Source organism: Brachyhypopomus gauderio, chromosome 17 (assembly GCF_052324685.1).
Source record: "Brachyhypopomus gauderio isolate BG-103 chromosome 17, BGAUD_0.2, whole genome shotgun sequence".
Classification (NCBI taxonomy): Eukaryota; Metazoa; Chordata; class Actinopteri; order Gymnotiformes; family Hypopomidae; genus Brachyhypopomus; species Brachyhypopomus gauderio.
Window position 1 is genome coordinate 14,071,754 of NC_135227.1, and position 21,340 is coordinate 14,093,093.

At 41.0% G+C, this 21,340-nt stretch overlaps 1 protein-coding gene across 2 annotated transcripts; it reads left to right on the top strand.

Moving 5' to 3' along the window:
* Positions 1-3,719: 3,719 nt before the first annotated feature.
* Positions 3,720-19,040, top strand: gcfc2 (GC-rich sequence DNA-binding factor 2). Of its 2 annotated transcripts, XM_076977786.1 has the most exons (21): positions 3,720-3,879; positions 4,987-5,434; positions 7,575-7,698; positions 8,141-8,304; positions 8,391-8,486; positions 8,856-8,873; positions 13,428-13,557; positions 13,665-13,756; positions 13,864-13,973; positions 14,740-14,923; positions 15,129-15,252; positions 15,457-15,517; positions 15,672-15,757; positions 15,933-16,132; positions 16,559-16,703; positions 16,962-17,083; positions 17,177-17,253; positions 17,574-17,640; positions 18,323-18,469; positions 18,582-18,721; positions 18,827-18,983. In XM_076977786.1, exons 2-21 carry the CDS (start codon positions 5,144-5,146, stop codon positions 18,942-18,944), a joined length of 2,496 nt encoding a protein of 831 aa, XP_076833901.1. In that variant the 5' UTR covers positions 3,720-3,879; positions 4,987-5,143; the 3' UTR covers positions 18,945-18,983. The 2 variants fall into 2 exon arrangements, with proteins under 2 accessions (XP_076833901.1, XP_076833900.1); XM_076977785.1 differs by lacking the exons at positions 3,720-3,879; positions 4,987-5,434; positions 7,575-7,698; ... (1 more) ...; positions 8,391-8,486; positions 8,856-8,873 and adding exons at positions 12,421-12,791; positions 12,897-13,001; positions 13,108-13,233 and having other exon boundaries at positions 13,318-13,557; positions 18,827-19,040.
* Positions 19,041-21,340: the final 2,300 nt, after the last annotated feature.

Genomic DNA, 21,340 nt, shown 5'->3' on the forward strand with positions numbered 1-21,340 from the left:
TAAGTGTGTCTATGTATATAATGAGGGAGAAAGCAAAATGTAATGGAGAGAAAGAGATGAAGGGAAAGGCGAGCGTTCCGGCCTACACACCACTGTGGCGCTGTCAGGTCCACGGCTGCAAGGACGGCGCCCACCTGTTGTGTAACAGCACTCCACCTCCACACAGCCCGAGGAGCAGAGCTTGACTCACTCCTCACACAGGCTTTCTAGGATCTTCCCACACACGCTGGGGCCATCGTTTCAAAGCAGCTCAGAGCAGGAGAGCTGATCCAGGATTAGTCAGACTCTTTTGGCTCACATTTCCTCGGCCAGGCCAAAGAGAGGCAAATCAGATCTCGGATCAGTTTTCCTCATTTTCTCTCACCCCATTCAGACTTCATGTGTAATCCACGGTGTTATTTCATAAACCCAAGATATAACAATCAGAATAGCATTTGACCGTTATACTTGCAGTTTACTCTACTACACAAATGCACTGTGTGGATTTCTACACAGTATTAAACCCAATGATTTTATAAAAGCCATAGCAGCATCATCAGAACAGCATTTTGTTGCATTTTGATTGTCTCTTTGAACAGTATGACTTTTTCAATAATAGAGTGGATTTAATTATGTCATTTACTGTAAGCCAACTGTATTACATGCTTCAGAAAGTTAGTGTGGACGGTGTGCAGTGTGCATGTTATGGATGTTGAGTACATTGTGGACGGTGTGCACACACTCATCTGCATAAAGGCAGTTAAAATACCTTGTAAAATATCTGGATGTAAATGAATTCCTCTTTACAAATGGACAATCGGTATACAAAACGGTATAAACTGTTATGCTTAAGTGATAAGTGAGATGGCTTTAAAGTAACCGCAGCAAAGTTCCACTCTTAACACAAGTCACATGAAGAAATGTGCACAAACACACTCACATGCACACAGCCATGTACACACAGAAGCAAACACGCACACACCCATACGCACACACCCACACGCACACACCCACATGCACACAGCCATATACACATTGAAACACACTCACACACTCTGTTTTGGCTTTAGTCCAGCATAAAGCACTGCCACAAAGCACTTGGGAATTTGTACAGCTTATTACATATTCAGTATGGAAAGACATACTGAAGTGCTTCTTGCTTCATGTTTATACAAAGGACACTTATCGTTACAGAATGAATCTAAACAGGGGCACAACATACATGATTGGTTTAACAAAAAAACATGGCAAATGCAGATGTCAGTATGGGAGAAATAAGTGTGAATATATATGAATTACATACCAGACTAGTCACTGATATTAGTATAGTTTGCCTGAAAAGCTGAGGCAAAAGAGAGAAAAGGCAGTTTAGTGAGCTGACAGAGGGGGGCTTACAGTAAGTTAGGCTCAGTGTAATTGAGTGTGATTATAGTGGTGAAAGGGCAAAGAAGTGGAGCAGAGTAATTACAGCCCCCTCACTCCCACACACACATGCACGCAGACACAAACACACACACACACACGCACACACACACACACACACACACACACACACACACACACACACACACACACACACACACACACACACACACACACACACACAAACATACAGACACACACACACATGCACACACCCACACACACACACACACACACACACAAACATACAAACACACACACACACACGCACACACACACACACACACACACACACACACACACACACACAAACATACACACAAAAACCCCTCCCTGCTTGTTGAGTCAGATTGCCTGTTCAAAATCCCTAATCCCACCTACACATGATACAAAACGCTACATGCTGCATACAGTCTGTGGGTCACTCTACTCACAGTAGATTAGCTTGTGTGAGATATGTGGAGCTAATTAGCACTACTGTTATAGCATGCCCTGTATTAGACTGCACACAACTGAGCTTCAACCCTTTTACACAACCCATGAATAGTTGTGTACACGAGCTGAGAATGTAAAAACATTTATAAGACGTGAAAATATACTCTTCAATGGTGCAATGTCAATCATATGCAAAGTAGTTATATTTGAGGGGACAAATGTTTTGTGTGTGAATATATGAGCAACAGTATAGGAGATACAATACTTAAGATAAAAGTATACACCACAGCCCCCTAGTAATCACTAGTGTGTGTGTGTGTGTGTGTGTGTGTGTATGTGTGTGTGTGTGTGTGTGTGTGTGTGTGTGTGTGTGTGTGTGTGTGTTTTTACTGCACAGATGGGTAAAAGCGGAGGACAAATTTCGATTGACAAAATGGCATTTACATTTACATTTTACAAAAAGTACTGCTAACACATCTCAAATGTTCTGCTAGGTTTCATAAGAATTAACCAAACTGTCTAGACAGAATTTATGACCTTGGTAATTTTGTTGCATTTTCTTGTTTCTGTGAGGCATTATAGGATGCATGTAAATCACAGTGTGATTCTCATCCCGTTTGTGGGAGCACCGGTGCTCTGGGTCAGGCCATAACTCCTTACTGCTTTGTGTGTTCTGTGTGTGCTGAGGAGACAGCATCTGGACTCCTGCCAAACAGGATGTGAACTTAAGGCAAAAAGAACATTGAGCCAAGGCGATGATGTGATTAAAACTCAACAACAACATTATGATGAATTATTATTATTATTATGATTTATGATGAAGTAATGATTTGTTCTTGATCAGATATATGGGCTATCAGAATTAGACAGAGCTGCAGTGCACTGACATTAATGACTTACATGTCCAGACAAAGTTAGGCCACAAGACACTTACCTAACATCCTGTTACAAACACTCTGCATGATATCCTGTGTGCATTACTGGATCCTATGCAACACTATTCTTATTTTTAAAAAGGGAACCTAGCTGAGAAAGCTGAAGCCATCAACTATAATTTCCAAAAATAATGCTTTCATAAAATCCATTGACAGTGAGCATATAAGACTGATCGGTGTTTCATGAACATGTTAGTGAACCAATTCTCTCTGCTTTTCAGAGTGATCAAGCCAAGATCGTCACTGTCCTTTTTTCTAGATGTGTCCTGCCACGCCCCACGGTGATCTGGCCCTAACAATGCCTCACCGTGTCGAGAACGGAAAAGCTGGCCGAGCCTGGATGAGTCACTTCATGTTCATGTCTCACTCTCCTTTTCCTTCAGCCCCCAAAATGGAGGAGCTCTCTCCCACAACCAGAGAACACTGCAAACGCTTCGGGTGTTTCTCCCACTTCAGGGACATGCGCATTATTATCTATTGGTTCCTGATCCTCTGTACCTTGTAAACAAGGACCACATTGAAAAGGCACTGTAACTAATATGTAAATAATGATACGATACATTGCTAAATTTCTGCTTGCTCTAAACTAAGCAGTCTTTTTTACAGCTCTCAAAAAGATTCTGTAACTTTGCCACATTTGTTAATGTACATTAACACAACGTCCAAGAGAGCTTCTTCACAAGAAAATCCATTTTAATATCAAATATTATTTGGCAAAGGTCGTAGCAAGAGGACTACTGCGACCGAATCTGGTGGCTGCAGGATGCTGATGATGCTGGACAGAGGGGGGGGATCACCATAGCAATAGTGACGTCTTTTCCCTTGCTGTAATTGGAGGAAACCCCGTACCTGCAGTCGCAGCCTTCGGGCCAATCGAACTTGAGTCCTTGAACCCGCCCCCACACCCCGCGCTTAATATCTATTGGACAACGCGGTGAACAATCCCGAGTAAAAGGGTGGGAATCTTCGTCTGGATTGGGGAGCACGTTAGGCGTAGACACGTCCCATAGTAGCAGTTTCGGTTGATGCTGACTAGAGCATTTTTTCCCCCCATCCATCTAAGTGTGAAAAGGATCGATCCGGTGGTGCGGATATCATCACTTCACAGGTTTGCTATCATATTTATCACGTTCTGCAATTTTATAAGTGACTATTGTGTACCAGCTCGGTGTGGGTATCTTGATAATCTGAATATCTAGATTAGCTGGGTCGCTGTGTTAAACCTGAAACTCCACCATAGCGCGTTTGCTAGTGAGACGTTAGCTCGCTAACCGACCTCGACGGTTAACAATGAACCTGGAGGAGCCTCCCGTCCACCACACGGTGCTGCTGACACCACTGATGATTAACGGATTAACGGGCATCGATTATCGTTTAAGAGTCAAAGATCGGCGTCAATGTTATTAGCTAGTTGTCGAAAACACTCCATGTACGCGTTACGGTAACCGATGGGCTGGATGGCGCTCGAGTTAGCTTGTCGGCTAACGGACTAGCCAGCGGTCTTCAGCTTGGCTGTGTAATTATCCGCAAGATCTGGGACACACGACACTCCATGTAGCGGGGTTAGCTTAGCCAGCTGGATTAGCTTAGCCGACTAGCCGTGTGTGGTGGTGAAGGAGACTGGCTAGTTCCAAGCGGTGGCTATGCTAGGCTAACTAGCGAACTCTTCGAAAATTACGGGTAAACGTTTTTATTTGACAAACGACGCGTACAATTAAGAGAGTAGACCATCTGTGGTGTGTGTGTGTGTGTGTGTGTGTGTAAAAACTATTAGTTGTACACGCTGTTAAATGTAGGCTAGTTAAGTTGGTTGGCTAGGCGGCTAGCGGGGGTGTCGGGTGTATTGTTGCGGCGGCAACCGTGAGGGAGGTGTGGAGGTGTCGTGGCTAACGTCTCGATGTGAGGGAGGTTGAGTGTGTTTTCAAATCGGTGATGCTCACTGATTTTATCCTGCCTTGTGCTACAAGGTGCTGACCATGCTTAGTCTTGCCATCTAGGTCGCCACTGTGCCCCCCCCCCCTCTGTACCTGTTAATGCTCATGTCTGTTTGTGCCATTTACCAAGACAAGTGATGTGAGACAAAATGTGCCCTTATCTGAGATTGACTTTGATGTTAACTGTAACAAGCTTCTTGTTTTAACCAGAAATGACAATTTTTCACATTGTTTCAGTGAGCCCCAGGGTTACTAACATGGCTTCTTTCTTAAATCCTCAGCTCCTTTGAAGACTAAGGAGGAACCCTGTCTACTTCCGACCTCTGATTAATCAGCTATTTAGTTTACTTTAACACTCCCCAAGCGTTTGTTTAGGCTTTTGTTGCCCTCAGACTTCTGTTGCAACAAGCAGACACAAACACAAAACACGAGCCCAGGATGGATAGAACAGAGCTCATTCAGAAGGCCAAGCTGGCAGAGCAGGCAGAGCGTTACGATGACATGGCTGCGTGCATGAAGGAGGTGACAGAGACCAACCCCGATCTGTCCAACGAGGAGAGGAACCTACTGTCCGTCGCCTACAAGAACGTGGTGGGTGCCCGAAGATCAGCCTGGAGGGTCATATCCAGCATTGAGCAGAAGACCGAAGGAGACAAGAAGCTCCAGATGGTCAAGGAGTACCGGGAGAAAGTGGAGGCTGAACTGCAGGAGATTTGCAACGGTGTACTGGTAAGTGTGTGTGTGTGTGTGTGTGTGTGTGTGTGTGTCCCCTCAGTTACTCTTTGCACCACTTTTCTGAATTGTGGTGAGGTGATGCCTCTGGGTGGCATTGTGGGTGTGTCTGCTCGTGTTTGAAAGTGCACCGCACTATCGTGCATGCTGCCTTGCCTACACGAACATGTCTGTGATGGAGGTGCTCTCTTCTGGTAGCAGCCCAGTGTGTTCCCCTCACTCTCTCGCTTGAGCGAAATGTCTAATTTAAGCAACATTTGCCCTTTCTAGTCTTCACAGTAAATTAGCCACAATGTAACATTTGTCATTTTTAGTGTCTGGCCTATTTTGGTTGAAAAGTTGGGTCAATGCTAGTACAAAAGCATTGCTTAAAAAAACCATATTCTTTGAGATGCATGAATGTTTGACATTTGTGTGTGTGGTGGTGGTGGAGGGGAGTCTTGAATGTTCTGTTTTTAAGGTTATTGTCTTTATCTGTGAAACATATTTTTTGCTTTGAAAATCTGTTTATTAGCTGTAAAAGCAGCCATTGAGCTAGTGCACGTGTGGTTCTACAAAATCACAGCTAGTAGATATGGTGCATGACTCATCATTGTTCCAGTGAAGTCACAGCTATTCAGAAGGTGGAAGTAAATTGCTTAGTTTTAGATCGGTAGTCTAGTTACATCTCTTGAACACCCCACAAGAGTCCATTGTGTTGAGTGGAATGTTTTAATGTTGCATGTGGTTTACCCTTTCCAATGACCTCATCAACTTCAGAGGCGCTGGACTAATGTAGCCCATTCCTCCTCGTGCCTTTTGGGTGAGGACAGTGAGGTCACTGCTCACTCAGGCCTGCAGGGTGTGTCCCTGTCTCACCCCCAGTGTTTGCTCTGGGAGAGGGCCAGTCCACACCCTCCTCCTGCCCAGACAGCCTGCCACATGTCTTCACCCCTCCCTTGCCCACTAAGAGCTGTATGAGGAATGTCTTTGCGGAACGTTCCCGTGCTCCGTGGTAGACGTTGGTGCGTGTCATTCTGCGTCGGCGAACTGCATTTTCATGGAGCTTGGTAAAGGCAGTGAAATGAACCTTTTTCACCTGACTGACACGGGTCTTGCAACTGGCTAATGGGGGCAGGAAAGAGGCACCACTCTCCAAACCATGACCACAGCAGATAGTCGGCGTTGAGATTCTGAACTATTGGCCGTAACTACAGCTGTGGTGGGTGCTCAGAGATGCGAGTGGATTTGCCCCAGCACTGCTGCTGTTTCTCTGGGCCACAGCTGCCCGTGTCTGCCATCTCAGTCCACCCACAATCCCACGAATGTGAAGAATGACTAAAACCTCCTGGACTCCAGTGTGCAAAACGAGCATGATTGAACAGGTCTAAATATACTCCCCTCCCCACCCCTCAGGACTCGTCTTTGCGCGTATCTGTTTTGACACTTTGCTCCAGCGTGTTGCTAATGGTGAATATATTGTTAATGGATTTTTTTTTTCGCAGTGTCTGCAGAGTGCGTGATGGGACGGCTTATTAGATGCAGTTTACTTCAGTGCACTTGGTCATTTTCACGTCCCATAAGACATGCTGGGCTTTCTGCGCACGTTTCAGAATTTAATTAGTGCATTGGCATAAATCGCCAACGCTTCCTCCGGGTTTCAGGTGGGGATGTGTATGTGAAGAAGGAAACATTATGGAGGAGGGTGGATGGCGCTACCCGTTTAGCATGTCGCCAAGATGCTGATGGAGCACTCCATCGTCTGTGCCCTATATATCCTATTTAGTGCTGCACTTTGCCTTTTACCTGAAGGCACTGGGAGACAGGTTTACGGCATTGGTGACCATGCCAGTCTCTCAGTCTTGGTGTCTGTTAATCTCACAGGTAATAGCAGTATGCTTGAGCTATGAACCTGGCCCAAAGTTGGTTATCAAACATGTTTGCAAATGTCCAGAAGCACAAAATGTTTCTAGATCTGGGACAGAAGCTGGGTCATGGCTGGGCTGGGGCCGTTTGTCCAAAGCACAAGAACTACAGTGCTAGTGATGTAGGTCTCCACCGTGCCCTGGTTGAAATGCTTAATGAGCTGCTTTCCAGTTAAGGTTTTTGACTAGACACGGTGGCCTCATGAATTTGAACATTGTCTGTTTCCCTGTAGGAGCTGCTGAAAAAGTATTTAATTGAACATTCCTCAAATACTGAAAGCAAGGTCTTCTACCTGAAGATGAAGGGAGACTACTACAGATACCTTGCTGAAGTGGCAACTGGAGATAACCGGACAAGTGAGACCTTCTTGATCTTGAACTGCAGTGTACATGTGTGTACAGCAGGGGATGTAAAGGACTGTAGCCTGTGTGGGGAACCAAGCACAGAGCTCCTAATACTAATTTGAGTATTGAAAAGTAAATTTTTGCCTTAGGTCAACTTTAGACTCAATCTTTTTGATTAATAGGCTGGCTCCATAACATTTAGGCTAAAGTGGAATAGTGGTTTGAAGTGTACTGGAGTTAATATTTTCTTGTCATTGGCAGTTGTGTTGATCACCATATCGATCCACTGTACAAAGTGCTTGTGAGATGGATGCTTGTGAGATGTTTAGATGCTTCATGAAGCTTGTTTGTGGAAGGCTTTGTTGTATATTTTGATAAACATTTGGCTTGTTCTGTTGGTTATGATCATGGCCATCAGTCTGTACAGTACAGTGGTCTTTTCTATGCTCTCCAGCCACCATAGACAACTCAAAGGAAGCGTACCAAAATGCGTTTGATATCAGCAAGACGGACATGCAGCCGACGCACCCAATCCGCCTGGGCCTGGCGCTCAACTTCTCCGTCTTCTTCTACGAGATCATGAACTCCCCGGACAAGGCCTGCTCCCTCGCCAAGCAGGTGCGCACAGCAGAGCAGCAGGCATCTACCTTGCGCTTGGTCCAAATGGCTTTCGTGGTTCATGGTGGGTGTGGTTTTGTGTGCAGGCGTTTGATGAAGCGATCGCGGAGCTCGATACGCTGAACGAAGAGTCTTACAAAGACAGCACCCTCATCATGCAGCTGCTGAGGGACAACCTGACAGTGAGTACACCCTCCTTTCCAAGTTCCCTCAAACTTGGTGAATGTTCAGAATTAAGTGACTTATAAAGATTTTCTACGGTATGGTTGACGCGGCCAGAACAACCCTTCTAAAAGTTGCTACTTATTGTTTCAAACTATTTATTTTATTTTTATTTTTTAAACACTGCAGTCATTTGTCGAGTTGGAAATGGTAACCAAGGGCTTTGGCAATTGGTTGATTTTATGGAGACAAATGTTAAGGTCCCATTCTCTAGGCTGTGGTTTTTGCCAAGAGTGTAAGTCAAATGTTGAGTCAAAGCCTTGAGTTGACTAAAATGTGCCCCAGTCCATCGCAATAAATTGACTTGTGCTTTTCTTTCCTTCATATAGTTATGGACGTCTGACAATGCAGCAGATGAGGGAGAGGGTGGCGAAGGCGGGGAGAACTGAAGCGCTTTGGGTTGGGGTGGGGGTAGATGGGGCATGTGTCTTGGGGGGGCATTGGGGATGAAACCTTTTTACACATCTCCATTCCTTATTGTTCTACCTTTTAAAGATCTCCTAGTAAAGTAAAATTGTTATTCAAAAGCTGTTTATGGAAAACAAGTCCTATCATTTAGTCCTTTGTCAGTGCAGCTTTTGAATGAGAACAATGTTAACTGAAGACAGAGCCTTCACGTTTTGGCTTGTCATGGCCTTCTGTTGTGTGCCGTCTCTGCTGTAGAAAAGTAGCTTCATTTTATACCAAAATCTTAATTTGGTTAAAAAAAACAAGAGAGAAAATGGTTGAGGACATGTATTCCATTAGATATTTTCCCAGTTGATATTTTTAAGACTTGTGGGAATATTTAAATCCTAGATCAGGGTTCGAACACCTACGGTTTTCAGCCATCACCTCTAGCTGTTGTCTGTCATGTCTCTGTGCTGCCATACATTCTAGGTCATGCCATTGAAATTGATGGTCCCCTTCATTAAGATGTGTTTAATCTGGAAGCTGAAGAACATGAAAATGTCATATTGAGAGTTGAGATTTAAACCAGTAGATATTAGGACAAGACCAACATGTAGTTTGTGGATGCCATCGGATAATGTTTTCTCAGTGTTCAATAATATTTACTCACTTATCATTTTCATAATGCTGTTAACGTTGCCACAGTCTCTTGTGTCTGTTCTTAATGGGAAGGTCTTACAAGCTGAAATTTAGATCTTTGTTAAGGTAGGTTATGGAAGAAACGTATAATGATTGTAGTAAAACTACTACCATTGTCACCCAGATCTCTTTAATTTTTGTTCCTAAAACTGGTGATGCCCTGTTCTACATAATTTGGGATTCAGTGTTGAGCAGGACACAATGCCACTCAGCATTTAGATAGAAATAAACTATTTTTTAGCTTAATCTTGCTTATTTAGTGCATGTGTCCATGTGCTATCTGTTATTGGTATCTCTCCAGCTCTTCACTACTGGACATGGACAAATCAACTGACATTTCACAGTTGATTGTTGTATGTTGCTTTTACAGTTGTGTTCATTGAAAGCTCACATTTCACTGTTATTAAGCAAGACTCATTTCATCATGAATATAAATCCAAAAGAAAGTAGAAAAACAGTTTGGCACTTAAGAGATTAAAATTATGGAAGTTGAATATGGTAAAACCCAGACAGGTCCTTGTTTGTGAAAGCCAGAATGGGAGTCAGCAGCCATGCCAAGACCAAGTTCCAGTAAAGTACTTTTCTTTGCAGATTTGTGCACATGTGAGGGTGTGATTGTCCATGAGTGTCAGTAGATTTTTGGACCACTATTGTGTTTTGCTAATCAATTGTAGTCTCCAAAAGCCTCGTGGATATGTTTTATTCCCTGTGTAACATTTATGTAACATGAATAAAAATGACATTTTATAAACCAAACTGATGTTTGTTTGAAGCTGCCATCTCTGCCAATTGGTAAATGAATTCACATATAAGTAATCAGATCCCTGCTTTCCAGGTATTCAGTTATTTGCGTTTTGGGGTGGGATTTATTTGTCTTTTCCTTCCCTGACTGGTGCTGCACTTGTCCTCGGTCCCTTCATCGCCACCTGTTGGATGTTGGTGGTATTCCTAGAAAATGAGGGGGAAATGGTGAGAGGAAGCAAATACTGAACAGGTTACAAGTGCCTGCATCACACCTGTGCTGATCTGACTCTAAGGCACACCTCCCATATTATGTCTTATGATGCATGATTTTGTCAGCAGAGGATTCAGGTCTCAGGGTGGGGTGAAAACTTGCATTATTGAACACTGGTGACTAATTACATCTGGTGATTCCACTTTTCTTACAGTTCCTTCTCCATTCTCAAAAGATGTATGAAAGTTTCACCTCTTTCTCTCTGACAAACCTCATTGTCTATAGTACTGATTTAAATATTTCTTTTTGCTTACTGTAGACTTCTGCAATGCTGTAATGTGTCTAAACCTAAGACTCACTTGGAGACCTTAAAATATTTAAAGCTTGTGTGCCAGATTTACTATTGGCTGTAATTATAAAATCAATGACCAGTACGTTGTATGTGGCAGTAGGCTTTCATTGACCAAGGCTATATGTAGCCTCTTTTACATTGCAGTTATATGAAAAAGATTAGTTTCGTTTTTAAAAAATACGATGGTTATTAACAGGATTACATTACAATTTAACATGACTTGTGTATAAAGAACCAATTTGACCTATGTGTATGTGCACTGGTGGAGGGCCCCATGTTTGGATTGGACATGCTGCAGTAAAGGGCTTTGGCAATGATGGATTGCTGGGGTAGGAACATGTTGAATGTGTCCCACTGCTCTTAAAGTCTTCAGCAGTTAATGGTTTAAAAGAAATCTACAAACAACAAAAGTAGTTAGATTGATACTTTAACATTCTAATCTAGAGTTAGTTTACATATACATATTTAATAGGTTATCAGTAGTCTAAATGCATTTTCAAAGAAATCCTCTCAACTCTGCTGGTGCGACTTAATATTGAGTACGGCAGTGTTGCTTGAATTTTTACATGCAAGTGTCACTACTAGGCAGGGAGGTGTCTACCAAAGAGTCCTGTGGACAGCAGTTCTGTGAATTTTGTGTTGAATTTTTGACTTTCAGACATGGTAGAAGACTATAACATTAGATGGATTGTATGTTGATAAAAATAAAAGTGAAAATAATCCAAGATGCTGCCAAAATGTGTATGTCCTTTTATGAACCAGTTTATACCTCTTACTATTGGTTATGGTAGGTTTATGTGCAAATAATAATAATAACAATCTTTATTTGTATAGCACCTTTCATACATACATGGAACTCAAAGTGCTTTACAGAATTAAAAAAAAAACATTAAAAGAAATTAAAGATAAATAGGAAACAAACATATTAAAATAATGTAATAAAATGACAAATTATTAAAATAATAGAAAAAATAAAGTAAATAAGATGGCAAAAATATTAAAATAATTAGAACAGACAAAATGTAACTAAATAATGTATTAAAGTAAATAAGATGGAAAACGATTAAAATAATTAACAGCAGCAGTTTAACACCATATATAAAGCAGTAAAGTAGGCAACCATCTTCCATGCCTTCCTATGGAATGCACAGCCATTTTTTACATAAAAAATCAGATGTTAAAAGATAAGATAAGATAGCCTTTTATTATCCCACATGGGGAAATTGTGGTGTTACAGCAGCTTAGAGAACATACAAAAAAGAGGTAGAAAAATTACTTTACAAGTTTGAACATATATTAAAGGTAAAGAAAAATATGTAAAGAAAAAAATTAAAAAATATATGAAAAAATATATCTGTATGTCTGTAAAACAGTCCAACATTACAGTTCCTTATAAAATCTGCTAACATTTATAGTTTTGTCATAATAATTAATTACCAAATGGCTTACTGAGTTTAGGTTACTTTTATTTTGAAGTTGAAATTTCGCGACATGACTCGGAAGTAGAAACTTGACGTTGTTTTCACGACCGAATTTGTAGCCAGCTAGCTGTTAGAATGTTTAAGAAGACAGCAAGGAGAAATTTCAGACAAAGGAAAGATGAGTCCAGCGAAGAAGATGAAAACGAGAACGGCAGTAGTGGTAAGACTGAAGCAGAGACTTCGGTCGACAGTTCAAATCAAGGAAATATACTCCGAAAAGGAATTTCGTGCAGTTCCAAGCCAAATGCAACACCGCCACGCCAAGCGGTTAAGTCAGACTCTAGTGGAGCAGATGATCCAGAGGAACCTGCCGCTTGTAAACTTCAAGCAAAGCGGAGTAAAGTATCGCACAACAGTAATCCCCTCAGTTTCCTCGACGAGAAAGATGGTGAGTTTCAGTCTTCTGAAGACACACACACATACACATACAGAGATTATTCTGTCATTCAGTTGTGATACTGTATACACCATGAAATGAACCTTTCCTCTACAGGTACTGAGGAATGTGAATTCAGGTTGAGAAGGTCCACCACCAAAGCTGTGGTTTTCCAGGCTCGGAAAAAGGAAGATTCGCCCGTGACGTTGATGCGTTCAAAAGGTACAGCATGAATATTATGATATTACAGTATGACCAATATCCAAATTTAGCCTATACGCTAGAATCACCTTTTTGATTTCCATAAATAATACACAATCACGTTTAGGTACAACAGAAGATGAGCTAAAAGAGCAGTCTGATAGCAGTGTTGACAGTTCTGCTGAAGACATGCCCCCAGACAGTGACCATGAAAGAAGCCCTACACCTCCCGGCTCTTTCAAAGCTCAGACAGGTAAACTGAATCCAATGCCATTACCAGCTCATCGGGTGTTGAGCAGTGGCTAAATTAAACGGCTTTCCATTTCTTCCCATGCAGCCAACATCCCTAATGCCCACACCATCCGTGCGGCTAAAGAAGAGAGGAGGAGAGCCAGGGCCCGGCGAGATTACATCCCATTGGATGGGGACAAAGAAAGCACCCCAGAGACTGGAGATGGAGACGAGGACCAGAGCGACAGGGAAAGTGACAGCAACGACGAGCCAGACGATCATGAACGCAGAATCCAGTTCGCACCCAAACCCAAATCAGTACGAGAACAAATTGCTGAGAAAATGGGTAATTCTACACTCTCACTAACCCAACTAAATATAAAAAGGGATTTGTAAACATTTTTAATGTCTGTGTCATTAGCTGTCCTGTTCACTGCTTATGTTTCTCAATAGGAGGGAGTGAGGATGACTGCTCTGGTAGCCAGGAGGATGACCAGCATCTCTGGGAGGAACAGCAAATAAGGAAAGGAGTTAAAAAACACCAGGTGAATGATGCCGTATTTACTATATTACTATAAAGGTTTGAATATGCTGGGTTTTTTTTTTACTGAAAGGCAGTTATGATTTATACTGACTTTATTTTTGTCTTCAGATGCATAGCAAAGGTGATTTCAAACCTCTCAGGCAGAAGAAAATGCTTAATTTGCCTGAGAGTCTCCCAGCAGTCAGTATTGATATTATAAAGAAGAGGATTACTGGAAAGTAAGTATTTTAAAGATACGTCTGAGCACATATTGTTAGATTATTTTCACCTCTGTGAATCGGTATATCTACAAGATCAATGGAAGTTGGCAGCAAACAACAATGTATATAGTGCAAATAGGAAGGGCAAGACTGTAACATTGATGGCAAATCTACAACTTAAGCTGAAAACGAATGAATGAACAGTGCCATAAATGCACTCAATGATGCTACATTGTAAGGCAGTGCAGAATGTGTGTAATTCATTAAACATGCAAAAAGAAGTTCAGAGATTGGTTAAAAAGCAGAATATAGTATCATTGCAGAGGAAGAAGCTGTTCCTTTGTTCACTATAACGTTCACTAATAGTGTACATTTTCCATGCACTGCTGTTAAGATGACTTCACTGTCCAGAAAGGAATTCCCAATGAGTTATGAATAATGAATCGGTAGCATGATTATTTTTTGTCCTTAAGATCAAAGTCCTTCAAAATATAGAACATGCTTATTAATCATACTGACAGTCACGAGTGAACTCTAAATTTGCTCAGCTGCCTCATTAGTGTATGACATTTGCATATTTCACAAGCCATAGAAGGACATTCTCCAGGGTATGAAGGAATAAATTAAGTAGAATTTCACACAACCGCTTTGTGGATAATTCTACTGCAGTGTGCCAGTAAACAAATATTCTCATATGCCTTTCTGTGGTTGTCTTGCATCTATAGGACAAACTGCCCTTACAGTTCATAGAGACTATATTTAGCATATCTTTGTGTTAATCTAGGTTGGAATCGCTGAAAGAGGTCCACAGGGCACGGGAGGCTGAGCTGAGGAGGATGAAGTCTGATATGGAGAGTGCTCAGAGCTGCCTGTCCAGCCTGGAGAACCACAGCGCTGACGAGCAGCTGCACTTCTTCCGCCGCATGAGCGTCTTCTCCCAGAACCTGCTGGAGTGCCTGTCTGAGAAGGTCAGGAAAACCGCCCTTGCTTTTGGATTTAGCACTGCACCTCGCTTTCTAATGCTCCCAAATGACTACGTTTACATTTTCCGCATTTGTCCAGAGTGGTTTACATATTATGGTACGTGTGAATATACTTATTACTAAATCTCTGTTTGGACACAGCAGTCGAATTTGCAGGTAGCTCTTAACACAGCTTATTATGATTTCTCAGATGCCATCTATAAACGCAATGGAACTGGACATGCACAGCTTGTATATTGACCAGGCGGAGGCGCTGTTGTCTCAAAGGAGAGAAGTAGTGCAGGAGGAGTCCACACGGCTTCAGCGGTTAACCTGTAGGTTGATGGTTACAGTTCAAATTTGTTTCATGTACAAAAAAATAAATTTTCCTCTTTTTAAATTGGTTTTTTTTTTTTTTTTTATGATGTTGCTCACTTTGTAACTTCATTTGCAAGTTGAAATTGGGAACATCAGTGATCTTCAGGCTCCATTAGGAAATCACTCATGGAGTTTTGACCTCTTTGTTTCACCTGTTGTAGACAGTGCTGACACCAACAGTAATGGGGGTGCACTGGGAATGACCGAAATGGCTAAAGACAGGTGAGAGGGGATTGAACACGGGGGGGGGGGTGTGTAGCTTGGTGAAAGCAGAAGCCAGTACATATTTGAAAGCACTCGCCAAACCATGTGCTAGTGTCTGGGTTTTGTACATTTCTTTCTGTGAAACATTATCCCATCTTTAATCATATTCCAGTGAGGTCTTGGAGGAAGACTGTGAGAGTGTCCCAGCTGACTGCCAACCAACCGCGGAGCAGGAGGCGGAGTTGCAGCACAAAGGAGGTGAGACATTTAAACTCATGTTCTCACACTTTCTCACATGTTCTCAACACCTTTCAAGATTTCACATGTGTAGCGTGACAAGTCAGTCACATCTTTACATGAAACATGTAAAAACAGAAGCCATCGTTGATGTCCCAACAAAGATAAACATGGAATCTTTCTTCCTTCTCCACAGCTGACATATTGAAGAGATCTCAGGAGATTTTTGCTGATGTTCAGGAGGATTTCTCTGATGTACAGAAAATCCTAAACTATTTTGAAGAGTGGCGTTATTCCTTTCCAGAGTCCTACACCAATGCCTACATTAGTCTGTGTCTTCCCAAACTCCTCGCACCACTGATACGACACCAGCTCATTGGCTGGAACCCTCTGAAGGTATTATGACATTCCCCACCATCATAGGGAGTTTTTCCTCGCCACTGTCGCCTTTGGCTTGCTCATTAGGGTTCTGGACCCGTAGTATTGTTAACCTTTTAAATCCTGTAAAGCGCTTTGTGACAACATATGTTGTGAAAAGCGCTATACAAATAAACTTTGATTGATTGATTGATTATGACTTGCAGGTTATACGGTCTTCTTTACTACAGTTATGCCATGTTTCTTATTCTTAAGTGTTAGTTTGACTTAGTTTTGAGTTCAGTTTCATGCAGTTACCTTAAAGGAATGGTTTAGTGAATTAACATTCAGCAATGTAATTTTTTTTGTCAAAACTAAGCGGTGTTTAAATATTTTATATTTTTCGATTGTTTGTTGGATATGCATATTCTGAAAATGCCTAACTTTGAGTTGCTTGTTTCCTAGGCAGAGGGTGAAGATTTTGAGGTGCTGCCATGGTATTCTGCTGTGGAGAAGTTCTGTCATGGACAAGGCTACGAAGAATCCGACAACGCTGATCACAAGACATTACTGGCTATCATAGAAAAGACGGTCCTGCCCAAAATCCATGGTAAGCACATGTTGTTGTTTTTTTTTTTTTACTTTTGTATTTAAATGTGCATGAGTTATAATCTTTTAAATATTGTTATTTTCTTGATCAGAAAGTCATGTAACAGCAAATCATTCTGTCTCTGTATGTTCAGTTATATGGAATGACACCATGTTGGCTACTTTTAATACTGTTAAACTGTTTAATTCTTAATATTAGTATCGTTTATTTTTCTAAATTCAATCTTAATCCAGTATTTTCCTTTTATATGTCCCACAGGTTTTGTGGAGCTAGTATGGGACCCCTTGTCTTTGCAGCAGTCTCAGTGTCTCACTTCGCTTTGTAACCGCATACAGGAGGATTACTCTGTTTTTGATGGTGAACGATGCAAGCAAGTCAAGGTATTGTGCTGCGGTGCCTTTTGACTGGATGAATTAGTTTCAATGGAAAATGTAATGTGGTTTATTTGATGTGTGTTCTGTATATCCCTTCAGGTGTTTATGGAGGCTGTTATCCATAAACTGAGGAGTGCGGTGGATAACGATGTCTTCATCCCACTTTATCCAAAAACGTAAGCATGCAAACGCTATTTTTTTAATATAAGAAATTGCATAGTATATTAATTAATATAGATATAGATAGTATGTTGTTACTGGTTTGTTGTTGAGGTTAATATGCAGTAGGGAGGAAAAACGTTTCAGGATGAATTTACATAAAGACGAAAGAGTAATCATGAGACCCTAGGAGTTTAATTGTGCACTACATGTATTCTAACCTACAACAGAGGATCTTTGAGGCAGGAAGACCACCATTGCTTATCTGTCAGCCTTGTGTCTAGAACATTTAAAAATGATATATATTCCTTTCCTTTTTTGTTTTTCCATCTTTAAGTTATTTGGACGACAAGAACTCCCCACAATTCCAGTTTCAGAACCAGCAGTTTTGGAGTGCTGTTAAGGTAAGCTACATTTGCTCCTGATACTCCACTCAAACCTGGAAACCCAAAACCCATTGGGGCCAGAGTCAGCATTGGCTCTTAAAAGAATGGAAATACCATTGAGAGCTGCCAGAAACCTTAAGCACTTCTTCTAGTCACCTTTGTGGATTTTGTGAAGCTCAGTTTCACCTCTCAAACACTGGAAGCAGAGAAAGCATCAGGAGTGTATCTGTAAGAATAATTACCAAGTTAAAGAGGAGGCTGACCTCAGGGAAGACAAAGCAACGATGAGGCGAACGTAATAAAAGAAGTAGGTCATCTTGAAGGTGTTTGAGTTGATTCGACATGTCAATTACTGGAAGCCATAAAAGGAGGAACAAGCAATAGCCTCTTGAAACTGATGATTTACAAGGTAGTTAGAGCACATTTAAGGAAATGGCAGTGTGGCAATTTCAGAGCATAGTTAGTATTTATGGCATCTCAGATTTAGTGCTTGGCTCCGATTCTAACATGTTGGCTCTGTGTTGGGTATGATTTAGTTTGATTTATTTCTGATAGGGGTGTGACAGTGTATTTATTTGGACTGTGTTAAAGCCTTTATGGTCTACTGAATAAATCTGAGGACACCATTAGTTATGAGGAAGGAAGATTGATATATTAGTTATCAATTTTTTTTACTCTATTTAATGTTCCTATTTTTCAGCTTCTTGGGAACATGGCATTATGGGATGGTTTGGTTGATCAAGACATTCTGAAGGAGCTGATGCTGGACAAACTTCTCAATCGCTACTTAATGATGATCCTCCTCAACGAGTCTAATCCAAAGTACATTATACACAGATACAAGAAGGTACTAGTGCTATCTGCATAAAGAAAGTTAAAAGTTAAAAACCTTTGTCGACAATTTTTTTTTTCTTAATAGTAATAGCAAAATCTATTAAATAAATCCTATTTTCCTATAGGTGACTGACTGTTTTCCAAAGTCATGGTTCCTAGATCTGACTACTGGATCTTCACTACCTCAACTGCAAAGTTTCGTGAAGCATCTCATGCAGACAGTGCAAATATTAAGTAAAGTCAACAAGGACACCACTTCCTTAAGGTTATGCGAATTTAGTTTTATACTCCATATTATATTCCATAGTGAAGTTAGTGCTGCTGACATTGATTATCCAGCTTTAACTCTGGGCTCCCTTCTTATCTGCAGGCCTTTTCTATCTGATGTGATGATTCTTCTTTGGACCATCAAGGCATTTGAGAACATGAACGTTCTAGCAGAAAAACACAATTGTCAGGATCTGCTGAGGTCTATTCATAAGGAATAGTTTTAGTGACGGTGTCGTATGTTTTTTATACCTAGAATAAATGTATATTTTTCAAATAAATTATAATTTGTCTTTACATTCAGCTTTCACTGAATCTGAGTCAAAAAGGTGATTATTTGCATATGTCTAATGGAATTTATGAGCCCATAGATTCACGTGTTCCTATTATACTTCTTTATAGCTTTTTTTTAAGGTTCATATTTTTAAGGTATCCTTAATGACAACAATCTACATTCTTGCTTCACATGAAGGAAATAAGCTATAGATTGTACTTCCCTGAAATACTATTTCAAATACAGGATCTTTTAACCCTAGTTAAAAAAAAAAAGCATTCCTATCCACATTTCATGAATTATTTCAACAAGGGAAGTGCTAACATTGTTTAAGGAACAATGACATAATTACATTTATGATTATAGACATGTATGCTGTGAATTGCGGATGTCTTTCCTTCTTTAACATGATAGATTTTCCAAGTTTATTTGATTTCTCGTTTTATACTGCATTTTATACTTGTGCAATATTTCAGTAAGATGGGTGAATAAGTATGAGTCCTCAGACAATTCTGCAGAGACGATTATGTATTTTCTGTCCACAAACAGAAATGAAATGAACAAAAAGTTCAAGACTAGGAAATGCAACTGGCATAACAGCCAGCTTTGTGAGCACGTACAACCTCCTGCACAGGACAACATGATTAGGTCAGCCATATTAGCACCTAGTTTAACTTAGCAGCACTGATTTCTCACATTGCCTAGGACAGCATTAGCATGTATCACAAGTCTATAATCCTGAGCTGTAGCAGAGATAAGAAGAGCCAGGAAGCTGGCAGGATGGGGTCAAACATCCAGTGTCTCCCATGTCTGGTGCACCAAAATTTGTACCAAAATTCTAACTGGTTGAATTTTAAAGATGACAATATGCTTAAAATGGCTCCTTAATACATTACAATATGACTAGGTTTGCCATGACAAGCTGTCACAAGAAAGGGGGCCTGGCTGCAGGGTTAAGTGGAGCTGCTGTTGGACTATGGTGTGCTAGTTTCTTAAACAGGCGAAGCCTCTTAAAGGACAAAAGGACATAATGAAGGGACGGCCGCAGACTGGTTCCTGTTCAGTGCAACTTCATGGAGTTCAGCTACAAACATCTCACGTAACCATTTGATTTCCAAGTTTCACTGCACGAAGGCAGTTGTTACAGATGGGAATAATGGAAAGATATAACATCAGATGAGGAAAGTTGTTTCCAACAGCCATCTCTTAAAATTGTTTATTTTAGCCATCTGTGTTAACAGAATCTGGTTGGGATGAGGATGAATGAAATGAAAATTTAATGACTGACCTTTTAAGTCACATGGTTAACCACAGCCATGGTTGGACTGTGCTCAACATAGGCTGAATTTATTAAGCTCTCATACAAAGGATTGTTCTAGGAGGAGATGTTTATTTCATGTCCCTTTACATAGTAATCGGATCCTTGAAAGGGATTGGACAGAACTTGAGGCTATAAATCAAGCAAATCTCAATATAAATCTTTTCTCAGATGTGGGAATATAACGGGTCGAGTATGATATGGTAGAGGCAGGTTGGTCATGGAACATGCAGATAAATAGTGCATAAAATAACATCTATGCAGATGAATGTGTTGTAAAAGAGGTGTAGGGGAAAAATTATTCACAGAGGGTGTTGCAGAGGTGAGTTAGAATAAGCTCACCTGGGAGAATCTTTACCACATGGAGGCCACAGCGCTGGCGAAGGTGCAGGTTGTCTGAACGTATTTTGGTCCCTACTGTTCTTTAGCAAAGACAGAGCTTCCTGCTTGCGGCTGACCACCTCCTTCACCTTGGCCAACCTGACGCGTCTGGCCTGCGTCTCCACTTCCACAAAGTGGATCGTCTCCATGAAATGCATCAGGATCTGAGAGGTGGAGGTACACAACAGTGAGATTATTTTCTATGCCTTCAAGACTCTGGTCTGTAATACACATCTTCCTATCTTTCTCTTTGGAAATTAATGTACTGCATTTGCCATTTTAAATGGGTGTTCTACATTTTCAAGTTGTGTGGTGTGAAGAGGTGGGATTTCTGGCTCTATCTGTTCTATTAGAACACTTCTATTAGAAGTTCCATGACTAACCAAAAACCATATTAGTGCAACCATATTAGACTTAATCTAGTCGATTTAATCAAACTTCACACCTTCATAGTGCTGGTAAGTCTTTTCTGTACTTTAATAATCTCTTCATCAAGCTCCTTGATCTTAATCTCACAACATTGATTATCAAACTTCAATATTTCAATTTTAGCCAGATGCTTCCCCTGTGGCGTCTCCTCCCTGGGTCTGAGTTCTTCCTCCAGGGTTTGTAGCTTCGTCTTCAGCTTGATGTTCTTCAGTCTC

What these genes read in the sequence shown, in the direction of transcription:
- gcfc2 (XM_076977786.1), top strand. Translation starts at nt 5,144, where the DNA reads ATGGATAGAACAGAGCTCATTCAGAAGGCCAAGCTGGCAGAGCAGGCA. An exon ending in TGGAGTGCCTGTCTGAGAAG is followed by an intron (nt 14,924 to 15,128) that starts GTCAGGAAAACC and finishes ATGATTTCTCAG; the next exon opens with ATGCCATCTATAAACGCAAT. An exon ending in ATCCCACTTTATCCAAAAAC is followed by an intron (nt 17,254 to 17,573) that starts GTAAGCATGCAA and finishes TCCATCTTTAAG; the next exon opens with TTATTTGGACGACAAGAACT.